At 41.1% G+C, this 12,476-nt stretch overlaps 1 protein-coding gene and 1 long non-coding RNA gene across 2 annotated transcripts in view; both read right to left on the bottom strand.

The window, feature by feature from the left end:
* Positions 1–3,751, bottom strand: part of LOC118421142 (calmodulin-A-like) — a 60,921-nt gene extending 57,170 nt beyond the window's left edge. Inside the window, exon 1 of the mRNA XM_035828306.1 lies at positions 3,707–3,751. Coding sequence (XP_035684199.1) covers positions 3,707–3,736 — 30 coding nt within the window. The 5' untranslated portion in view covers positions 3,737–3,751. The remainder of the gene's footprint in view (positions 1–3,706) is intronic.
* Positions 3,752–8,080: 4,329 nt separating this feature from the next.
* Positions 8,081–10,830, bottom strand: LOC118416124. The gene is made up of 3 exons (XR_004831558.1): positions 10,164–10,830; positions 9,472–9,569; positions 8,081–8,692 (listed from the first exon to the last, which is right to left on the bottom strand). It is a non-coding gene; the product is annotated as an uncharacterized LOC118416124 (long non-coding RNA).
* Positions 10,831–12,476: the final 1,646 nt, after the last annotated feature.

Below are 12,476 nucleotides of genomic sequence, written 5' to 3'. Positions count from 1 at the left end.
TCCAGAACCGGGGCGCACGAATCATCCTACGGAGTGAGCCGAGGTCGAATGTTGGGGAGCTGCATCAGGCACTGGGTTGGAGTCTGCTGCAGGAGCGAAGAACTCGGCAGATCTGCATTATGGTGTACAAATGCCTTCATGGCCTAGCACCCAGCTACCTACTCAACACATTTCGTTTCAATAACCAAATCCACAGTCATAACACCAGACAAGCACAACTCCTACTTAAACCTAACTACACTTCAAGAGCAGGTCAACGCACATTTGCATACAGGGCAGCTGAAATATATAATACACTTAAACCTGAGACAAAACAAGCAACTACTCTTAAAGCCTTTAAACAGTCTCTGATATCATAACACTGACATCTGACCTCTGATCCCAATGACTGTTCAATTACCTTATGATTTTTGTGATGTTGAGTTGTTATTGTGTATGAGTTGTTATTAGTAAGTTGCGTATATGATTTACTGATCCGAATTGGATTATTCTTTCTTATGTTCAGTCCGATTGATCAGGACAAATGGCACTGACATCTGACCTCTGACCGCAATGACCGTCCAATGACCCTATGAGTTTGTGATCTTGAGTTGTTTTTGTTATTAAGTATGAGTTGTTATTCTTTTGAAGTTGCTTATATGATTTACAAACCCGAATTGGATTATTGCTTTGTAATGTTCAATCCTATGTTAGTAGTTATCTTTTGTACTTTGAGTTATTATTATTGTTATAGGGCTCCCTTGGAAATCAGTTACTACATTAACTGAAGGGACTACCCTAAAGATCAATAAATAAATAAAAATAAATAAATAAATAAAGTATTGTTATCGACCCAGCTAAATCGTCTGACATGTTACCTGTTTACGTTTGTCCAATTTCCATTATTTTTACAACAACCTGTGGAGCCTGGTGGAGGCAAATACTCCCATGCGCGCCTCATACGGACTTAAATATATACGCAGGTGTGACCCTACCTTAAGAGCGTCATACGCATCTCATACGGACTTGGATATATACATATGTGTGAGCCCACCTTATGGCTTTGAACGCTTTGTATGACAATTGTTTTTTTGGCTAATGAGAAGCTACCTGAAGATGTTATGGTAGCAATATGAAGATACGATGTCTACTGTCTCTTGTCCGAAACAGAAAGTTTGTTTAGTGAATAATCGACCAGATTTTTTGAAGACAATAATTTTTGCTTTCTTTAAACTTGGAGCTTTCATTCAGTGCAAAATGCGTGTAGTCTATCGAGGGTCATTAATAGGGCCTTCACACTGAAACCGAATTAGCAGAAATCAAGCAGAACCAGCCGGAATGAAGTATTTGAAAAAAATCCGTGGGCTATTCTAGTGGGAATTTCAGATGAACATTATATTCCCTTCACAGGAGAAGGAATGAGCCAAAATGAAGGAATTCGTAGTGTATTATAAAAATTCTCACTGCATTCCAGATATTCTTTTGGTCACATTTTGGCGAAGGTAATCATTTCACTACAGTCATTCGAATATTTCCGTTACTTCATTCGTACACCTATAACAGAGATGTTCATTTACATAAGGCTTTATGTTAGGCCCCTATAGTTATGAAAGACTCGTCGATTTACCCCTGGTAAGCACCCACGCCAAACATCTACTCGGAAGTAAAATACCCCAGACATATGGTTTGAAATACCTTGAGGTTAATGGACAATGCCTTTACAATAATTCCATCACGATACAGTCGTACATTTCTAACTGAAATATGACTTTATTACCTGCGTGTGTGTGTGTGCGTGTGTGTGTGTGCGTGTAGAAGACCACTCGAGAACGTCTGCATGGATTGTTTTGATATTTGGTATGTGGGTAGGTCTTGATGAGACCTAGAAATGATTGGATTTTGGGCTCTCTAGCGGCTTGTTATAATACTGCAGCGGAACCTTCGGGTTTGATATCTCGAGTTTTTGACATGCTATGGTCATGATTTTTGAATGGTAGATAGCTCTTGGGGCAGACAATAATTGGTGTAGGTTTGGGCCTCCTAACGTCTTGTTTTCGAACTACAGGAGCCGTTTTAAGTGTCAGACTTAGAAAGGGAATAACTCAAGAAGGGGTTGACGAATAGTGCTGATTTTTGGTATGTAGGTAGCATGTAAGTTATGCTTTATATAGTTAAATATCCACTAAGGCTGTAAACGGCTTAGTCCCCCCTCATCTGCAACCACTGATACCAACCACCCGAGGAGAGCACAGAGCCACACGTTTACAACTCCGTAACTCTACGCACCTACACCTCCCTCGTAGGACCCAGACGTACAGATCTACCTTCATCCCTTATGCTTCCCGACTTTGGAATGAATTGCCGCAATCGGTAAAGCAAGCCCGAAGCCTCAGTATGTTCAAGCAGAGATTACGGTCCTTGAATGCCTAATTTATATTTTAGATCAAATCCTGAATGTAGATTTATTGTATTTAACGTTAAAAGTTTTTAACCAATGCTCTATCTTTTCAGTGTATTAATGTAATGTTTATATGTATACGTATTGATGTGCGGATCACAAAACCAGCCTACCGCTGCCTGTGATCCGCGAGTATTGTATTGTTACAATTCCAATAAATCAAATCAATCAAATCATATTTGATATCCAAATTAAAACCTAATTTCAATACTTAATGAGAAAATTGTCTAAATTTAAAAATAAATCTGTTCTATTATAGGAATATTGCTACACATACAGTTAGCTCTCTACTGTATGTGTAGCGTTGTCGCCTTTGTGTAGTATAGTCTAGACTTCAAACTTTCCCAAATATGATTATTTGCACACTATCGTAAAGGGAATATGTATAATTATATCTATCATTAAGTTTTCTATTTACAATAAGCTTGTACGAAGTGACCGTATTGTTACAAAGTTTTCTAAAGGAAACCTTGTCTGACGGCCCAATTACAATTCACCTCGGACAGTATGAAAGTAGTCGAAGTGCAAAAGAATTGAACATCGTTTTGCATCATAATTTTCTAAACCAACACAGACTGAGACGGCCAACATCACAGATCATGCCGCGGACACGAATGCAGGGCTTATTAGGAGCCAACAGTTCAGACCGATGAGTCACTTATATATACAAAACTACGACAATGCTGTGACAAAATTAACATCAAATTTCAGTGAAATCAACCATTCATTTGAGAATGCAGTAAAGTGAGTAAACTTAAGTGAGGTGGTTTAAATATACGCAAGTGTGAACCCCCTTAAAGCAACGGGCAGTACCGAGCAGGTACCGCCTAGCTAATCATGTGCAAAAGTTCATACTGATCCGCCGAACCGATCGTGAGATACAGCTGCGAACACACAACCCTGGGAAAATTTCAAACCCTCGTCAGGAGGTAACAACAGTATCTTTCTGTTCTGTCTCAACTATCTAGGATTGTACATTACGGAATGTCATCCCTCCTATGTAAGACGTTGATAAGTTTTCAGCATCAAAGCGTACGATTTACTCTTTCCCATTCTTAGAGGTATTTGCCGCAACTACCCCCCCCCCTCCCGATGTGTCATTGTGACTGGAAAAGAACGAACGATGAGTTTTCTCGCAGCCTCCGCTGTAGCTATATAGCTAGCGGTCCTCTCGCGTATTCCAACGGAACTAATGTACTACCCTTACTACTTTACACTCGTACATGTGGACAATATGCTGTATCACTGAACACACAGCCTCGATCTTACCTTCGCATAACGTGCAACATCTTCGGTCATAGCGGGGAACAACAACGCACCACCAAATGTCGCGGACCAACATAAACTGGAGAGCAAACCTTTTCTCTAATGCTAGCTTTGCCCAGACCTTCGCTAAACATTTGTTTTCCCGACAGATAAAGTGCGAGGGACGTGCGACATAATGACGCGATACGACTCCCGGATCTGTACCTTTGAACTGCGTAGTTTGCTCTCCTGGCGAACAATAATTCGGTCAACAAACTAATGGAGGTGCACTCCATTACTAGACTACATATCAAACAATGAACAGTCTTTTCGAAATGACCCCCATGTGTTAAGGCGTGGCCACATTTTTAACACGATACTGTGGCAGAACATAAAAAAAGCATCTAAGGCAATCTTTCATTTACAAAATAGCTGGGATTTTTTCGAAACATCCAAGACTTCCCCAGGAATGTCAAGAACGTCTTGTCATATATGCACACCTACTCTGCATAACAAAAGTGACCAGGCCCTTAGTTTCACCGTCTCATTCTTACAACAGACAGCGGCAAGCGTCAGAAGCAGTAACGCGTGTGAAGCTCCAGGTGACAAGGAAGCGTACCTACGGCCATGTTGATTTCATTACATGGATGACATCCGCGCTCGCATGAATTTTCGGCCATTTCCGACAAAATAAGTTTACAAACACACAGTTAATTGTGCAAAGCAGCACATGTATGCTGATTGAGAAAACAGATAACTAATGCCATGGAATGCCAAAACAAGTCTAAAGAATAGGATGTGAAAGGATACAAAGAAAAATCTATTGTTGGTAGGGGTAGGTACCAGTACAGAAAAGTCAGGCACAGGTACCGTTCAGGTGCAGAGGATCATTTCCAGCTCCGGACCTGAACCTGGACCTGATTGTCTGTGGAAACTTGAGAATTGGCAATACTCAAAACAATGGACAAAGGGATCTGTTTGGTGAATTATCCAGCTCCACTGACGTTTTAAGATCCCATCTCCATGTAATCAAGGCTAACTGTCTCCGTACCTTTGATTGTAGAAACTTGGTATAAATGAGTATAAACTCTACTCGACTTCGCTCTTGTTGCCTTCTTGGCCCGGTAATACCCCAAGCACCTGCCGACATAGTGTGTCCATTTTCTAATTGGCAAAACCCGTTCCACTGATTTATTTTCAGGTCTGTTTTTCGGATCGGTCCAAAAAGAAAAAAGTACAATGTACTGTTGGTATACCATACTATGTGTTTTAGTACTATGTTCTACCTTCTTATACTATAGGCAACTTTTTTGCCCAAACTTTTTTTTCGCTTGCTCGCATCAGTTTGGGAGTTCCGAGCGGATGTAATCCATATAATCAAATCAACATGGCTTAAGTTACTTGTCATGCAGGAGCGAAATTACCTGTGAAAGTGACAAATAAAGCAGACATATTTTCAAGGGACATTCAAAAGGCTGTCAGAGTGAAGGGTCAGGTTTTTCGGGAGATTCGGAAGGAGCCAGAGTGCCGTCTGAAGAAAATACTTTATATATTCCCGGGAATTCGTAGCGTATTCTATAAATCCTCACTGCATTCCAGATATTTATTACCTTCGCCATAATGACAAGGATATGTTTTAGGCGTGTACGTCAGCAACACGAGTCAGGGGTAGGAGGAACCCCTTACATCCTTGGTTGGAAGTCCTCCTAGGAGACGGATACTCCGAACAACAAAGCTGCATCTGCTGGAGCCGCCTCACACATTGCATACAGTTGCCCCTGTGAAACTTAGTGCTCCAGTAGACGAGAGGGTGGAGAAGGAATTGCACACCCCTCCTTCACCATAAAAAGTCATGTGCAGGTCAGGCAAACAGGCAAAAACAGGCAAAAAGCCTGTCTGCCTCCTCATCCGTCCAATCGACAGGACTCAGGAGAACCACAAAAAACTCGAGAAGCCTTGGAATGGATCCTGATGATATTTGGAAGGTGGGTAGGGGTCGTGAAAACAAAAGTCAAGTTCGCTAATTGGTCCCCTAGCGGCTTGCTAAGGTACTGCAGCGGAACTTCCATGATTCTTATCTCGTGTTCTGTGCTGTGGTCGTGATTCTTGTGTGGTAGATTCTTGGGGCAAAGAGTAAGTGCTGTGAGTTTGGAATCCCTAGCGTCTGAAACTAAAAAAGCTGTGGAATTGCAGGCGCCGATTTCCTTTTCAACTTTGGACGAGAATAAATCGAGAACGTGGTGACGGATCGTCATGATTTTTGGTATGTAGATAGCCTTAGTGATGACTTACAAATAGCCACAGTGTGAGAGCTGACCAGTGGTGCAGAAAAAGTTGTTGGGTACTCTGATGTGGGCTGTCTGTCGTTTTGATTGACAGTTTTGTTTATATTTGTCTGCACAGAGCCAGTGTGTTTATCCAAAATGAGCCAGTTATCTTTTCTGCACTATGTGGATATAATCACAGTAATTGAAGGGCTCCCATTGGCTGAGGGATAGTGGCCATGTTCTAAAGCTTTAATAAGGTAAATATAAGGAGCAGCTTTTAAACGTTGCCCTTACTTGCACATTTTTAAACTGGGCAAAACTGGGGTAGGGTACTACCTACGAGACATTGGCCATGTTTCTACCCTGGCCTGGGCATCTTGGATTCAGATGACAGTACTATATAGGGAAACATTATTTAGACAGATTCATGGAAGACTCACGGGGTTTATTTGGACCCCCACGGTAGGCCAGAACCAATTTGCCGAAAGCCGAGAAGGAAGAACCAACGTGAACCGTCAACTGCAAATGGAGCCAACCCAAGCCAAGCCAACCCAGTAGGAGGATGGAAGTCGACCACTCAAGTGCGCTTTCAGGATTTCAAACAAATTGGAAGCGTTGTGATTCTCTGTGGAACCGAGTACAAACTGTTTGAGTTCATGAATTCGGATTTTATAATACGGCAAAGTAATACTGATATCAACAAACAAACTCGTGCAGTTGGACTGAAAATGAAAAAAACAAACAATTCTAACTGATGTACACCAAGTGTGAAAGGAGTCCTGTGAGCACATACTGTACGCATCCTTTCAGGTCATTCGGTTTTCACACAAATGCATATGCGCCCATGTGTTTAGTCTAAGAATGACAAAAAATCCCAAATTTCAACAATTTTAAGTAATGTATGCCGAATGGAAAACGAAGTGCTATGGGCCGATGATTTACACACCTTCATACCAAATTTCATTTGGTTTAATACAAGAAAATAGGAATGCCAAATATATATTTGTATATATAAATAAACAAAAATACCAAAATAACTCTTATGTATGCAAAAAGTGTTGATGGCATCATGTAAGCACAATTTAAGCACAAAGAACAGGTCACATGCTTATGTGGTGGAGACTTGTCGGATCAAATATCAAAATTAAGATATTTGTAAAAAAAAAAGAAAACATGTCTCCTACTACTGTAACAGCAATTATATGGTTCAAATGGTTCAAAAGCGCCGGCTAGGATTGTTGACTAGAACTGCAACCGTTCGTCTATAAGACGATAAGGCGTCGTCTATTTTTGGCGACGCCTCAGGGGCGGAGGCATTTTCTACAGTATTACGATCGCTTTGAAAGAATTTAGAAAATTCCACGAATGCATTCCCCTGGGAATTGATTTTTGGCTAAACCTCGGGGGTGTCGTCTATACAGTATTATTTGAGGACTATAATTCTAGCTGTTCATTTTTCTTTGTTGATGCATTCTTTGTGTCAGGATTAATGATTTAAGGGAACGGTCTTTTTAAATAGCTGGGAATGACTGCACATCATCGGCAGTACACTCCTACAGATTGTTACGATGTTTCACCTGCTTATGACTGTTATAATAAAGACCAATATGTCCCAGCTTTTATTTCCTATATAAGCTTGTGCTTTTTACAATTTGGAATGGAATACTTTCAAGTGGTTGTCGTTTGGAGCTATAGAAAGGATGATTTTGAAGGTAGAAAAATAAGATGATTTTGAAGGTAGAGAAATAAGATGTTTTAAGAAGACCAATAAAGACAAATATAGCATAGCTTTTGCTTATATCTTTTGAGCTTCACTTTCGCAATGTGGGATGATATGCTTCCACGAGGTAAAAAAAATAATGAAGACGAATATGTCACAGTTTTATGTCGATATCTATAAAATATGAAGTGATTTGCTTTCAGGTGGTTGTCGTTTGGAATTGAAGCTGGTGTGTTACGCCGAAGGGCAGTTATACCTGCTATATAGATACATATTAAGTAAAGCTTGATTTTGAAAGGTTAATAAGTCACATATTTCAAACAAGTCATGAAACCAATGGATTTCAAGTGGTTTAGATTCTACTTTGAAGACAAGGACTAGCACAGCTAGAATAAAGGAAGAACGCAGAGACAAGGTTTTCCGTACACTGGGCACGGGAGACTGTGTTTGACGTTACTACATAATGCTGACCCCGCTAACTTCGGTCACAGGTTGGATACAGAATAATTGTAATGGATATTCCAATGGGGGCTTTCTCCATTACTATATCCACCTCAGGTTTGATTCGGTCCATCGTCGCTGTTCTACGCTTCTTTGATATACATGTACAATCAACTACTACTTTACAATGTATACCTGGTACATTAAAATACATAGTCATGGTATAAATCAACTCAAAACCAGTCTGTGAATTCTCTAAATAGTTTCAGGTTTACTATGGTTGTAGCAGCGCAATCGATTGGCTGCTCTAGATCTGCTGCTCGTCTGGCACTCTCCTCTCGTTGCCTTCCTCCTGTCGACGGCGCTGTTCTGGGTTCCCTTCTTCCCAACTATAAAAGGCACACGGACGTCTATTCCGGCTCATCCAGCGATGTAGCTCGTCTCACCGACTTGCAGTGGAAGGTCTCGACCAACTTTCCCTGCTGTGGTAGGAATCTCTGTGACTGTGCACGTTGTGGTGGAACTGCGTCGTCCTGATGGACATATGTACGGGTGTCAGGAACACCTCGTTGTTGTCACTCGCTATAGCAGAAACAGACCATACAGTATAATTAAATGAGCGTCTTGAAGTCAGATAAGTGAGGGTAGGGTTGGGTGGGAAACATGACCGTACTCAGTGAAGGAGAAGCCACGAATGACCTACATGGGAGATGGGGGAAAGGTCAGGGAGTAAATGGGGTCAGAGGGATAATCATCAGGTAGGGGGACACGTGACTTGTCTGCTCAGCCGTCGGAAAACTTGAAGTCTCTCCGCAGCCATTCCCAGCTTAATTAGTACCAAACATGCCGGATGGTCCGGTAAATCACGACAACCCACAATCGTTAACAGATCAAGAAATAACATTGAACATAGTTGTTACTCCAAAGGAGAAAAAAATATTTTTATCATCATCTATTCCTCAATGTAATGATATTTATCCCCAGTTAGGCGTGTTGCTTGTGCGAATATTGAATAAAACATACAAACCCTTCCAAAAACACATCTCATAAATGTCTTGCTAAAGGGAAATTCGAAAAGAAAAACGAATAAAACACTAAAATCTTTAAAATGGAGGTTTCTAACTGAAGCCACCTTGTTGTGATGATGCATGGTCGTTTTGAATAGATAGGGATATTTCCATCACACAGGTTCCGTCCGCAAATAAGTAAACAACATAATCAATCACAAATGTCAGCAGCGGCCGGACTCAGACATTCTTCAATTTCTTGGGTGTATTTCATGTATATGGAAAAGTTAAAACGTGGGTATATCACAATCATAGTACAGGACGGCTATGATAAAAAAATTAGACTGTACTTACGAAGCTATGATCTCTCCGAGCCGCGTTTCGTCTCAACTGATAAGTTCGGCGGTTCGTTGTCTTTTCATATACATCCCTCCGCTGCTGAACTGGGTCAGCTGTATACCAACCAATAAATCACAGAAAACAATGATCATAATACTGGCCAAATACATATGTATATCACAATCTAGAAACCATGTTGATAGTCAAATACGATCACCTAAAAGCTTCGCGTGTTTGTACTACTTTCGACGGGACTTGTGTTCCTCTGATCTGAGGATGTTATTAGATCCGGGCCAGTTCTACACAAATCAGATCATGCATTCTTGGTCTATGGACATCCCAAAAGTTGAAAAATTATGGGGCAAATAATGGGTTTTGTTACACACCCAACAATACTGTTGAATGACTGAGTCGGGATAGATCACAAGTAACGAAAATCACCAGAGAGATGATCAACACACGAACTATCGCCGAGAACAAAAACTCTTGTACACGAAGTCTGCAGGAGTCCTTGAATTATGAGGCATATTGGGGTACAAGTGTAGACGAAAATGTGTGAATTGCGGAGTATATAACAGTAACAGTAAAATGGTACTACAAATCGCTTCCGAGTTCCGCCTTATTCTATACAAAAACGTTAACATAAGCATTGTTGAGACCTTCTTCCTTCCTTCCAGACCAACTTTCAGGTACCGATTTGCACTAACCTGGGATGGTTCCTCGTGTTCCCGATACCTTGAGGCAAAACTACTGGCCCGGCTACGTGCACCAACGTATCCTCGGGAAAAAAAAACTCTCTTCGACTAGCAGCATTTTGTGTGTATCAGGCGGGAGAACTTGGGGCAGAGTGCCCGGGACGCTTATCCATAGTTAGCAAAACGAAGATCACATGACTCGGAGCACGCACGCTCAAACGGGGTTCAAACATGACTCCGAGCACGCACTACTTACAGGTACATGTCAGTGCGTGCTCGCGGGGCTCAAACGGAGAGAAAAGCATTCTCATAGATCGTGTAAAAGAACCGCAAGAGTTAGCCATCAAAGCAGTTTTTATTCAGGCCACAGCAAGTAAATTTTATGGATGACATCCTCTGCAGACTGCAAAAATAGTGCGATAGGGCGAAAAAAACAAGATGGGTGAAAAAAAAAACAAGACGGCTACATTTTCAAAAATAGGCACCATAAAGTTGTGATGACTGTTGTAAAAAGAATTAAAGGGACAAAACATGGTATCAGAGGTAACGAGGCATTTATTCCTGCATTTAATACGTGTACCGGTGTGGTAAAAGTGACACTAGTGTGGTAGACTGGCATCACCAACAAAGTTGGTAACCACACTCGTGGCTTCCATATTGGTGTCACTTTTACAACTATCCAATAGGTTTCATTTCTACAACTACAGTCCTGGGTACCTCGCAAGTGCCACTTCTACAAGTACAATTATTAGGCTACAACACAATATATTCGCTCATTTTGGTACTTTATCGTCATGTTGACCATTCCTGCAGAAGAAAAAAATTCTTTTTTCTGAAATCAGGCTAAAATTAATGAGCGCGCTGATGTCATCCATAAGATTTACTTGCTGTGGCCTCAACTGAAATACAGAAACTATCATTTGATATTACAGGTAATAAATAAGACACAAATACTGGGTAGTAGTATGTTCATGTTCAAGCTACGATACGTGTTGTTTACATGGTGACAAGCAGCTGTATTACCCTTTGAAATATTCATGGGTGTTATATTTTCACCTGTGTATGTATGTCTGTGATTGTTTGTGCCAACAAGAAGACTCAAGAACTGTTGCTGAATGGTGAATAATTTTGGTGTGTTGGTGGGGTGTGACAAAAACGGAAATAATTACATCTTCGGCCCCTAGCGCCTTTTCTTTGAACTGCAGCGGAACTTAATCTTTTTATATCTTGTGTTCTGAATAAGCCGTGGTTACGATTGATGGTTGGTAGATAGCTCTTGTGCCAAGACATACGTTTGCGCCCACAGCGATTAGTATTGAAATTGCAAGGTAATTTTTGTCAAGACTTTCGGACGACTTCCCCAGAAAGGAATAAGGTAACGGATTTCCATGATTTTGGTATGTATGTAGCTTAGACCACGATGTACAAAATGAAATACAAATTATTCAAAATAGGAGGTCATTTCCAGAATTAATGAGGATACGATATATCCGGGCCAATTCCAAAGGTCTGATCAGTGGCAAGTTAACAAGTGTATTACTGTGCGGACGTACGCCTTCTCTATCTCACTCTCTCTTTTTTTAAATCACTACCCGTCTCCTATATCCTGTAGTTCAGGGCTCCGAGCTCGCCCTCCTCACCGCTTAGCTAAACCCGAGTGAGAGCATATGGCGTGCTCTGTATTAGACCCTTCCTCTCGCAAAGCATCTTGCGATAGTACTCAATTCCTTGTCCCTTTGTCCTCTGTTCGGATTTACATTTGTTTCGACATATCGGGGACCCCACTTTATTACCTCATAACTATGTTTCCCCTTACTCTCCGGATCCATTCCTTCTCTGACAACACAAGACCCTGCTCAAGTCTAGTTTTTTTTTCTAAATGTTTCACTATATCTCATACATTCGGATCCATCGTGTCTTTGCGTTACGTTACAATCCAAACAAACTGCTAATGTTTCTAGGGAACGTCAATCATTGAACGGCGTTGATAACAATCTTGTCCTGAACATGATATGGTCTTGTCATTAAGTGGCAGATAGCTTCTGATGTGAGCATAAGTTGGGGTAGGTTTGAGCCCTCTAACATTTAATTCTGGAACTGTAGGGGCATAGTTGTCAAAACATAGACAACTGACAATTACCTAGGGTCTGTGTGCTCCTTTCCGTAAGGCCTGGTCAGGCTATTCTAATTCCCCATCATTCGCAGGGAATCTATTTCATTTGATGTAAATCATAAGGAGGAACTGATTATTTCCCTTAAGTGAATTTGAGTCTGGCCTGCCAATTTTTCGTGAGCCGTAGCGGAGACGGCATTTCTATAATACAC

This window comes from Branchiostoma floridae, chromosome 1 (genome assembly GCF_000003815.2).
Source record: "Branchiostoma floridae strain S238N-H82 chromosome 1, Bfl_VNyyK, whole genome shotgun sequence".
NCBI lineage: Eukaryota > Metazoa > Chordata > Leptocardii > Amphioxiformes > Branchiostomatidae > Branchiostoma > Branchiostoma floridae.
This window is presented reverse-complemented; position numbering and strand designations above follow the sequence as displayed.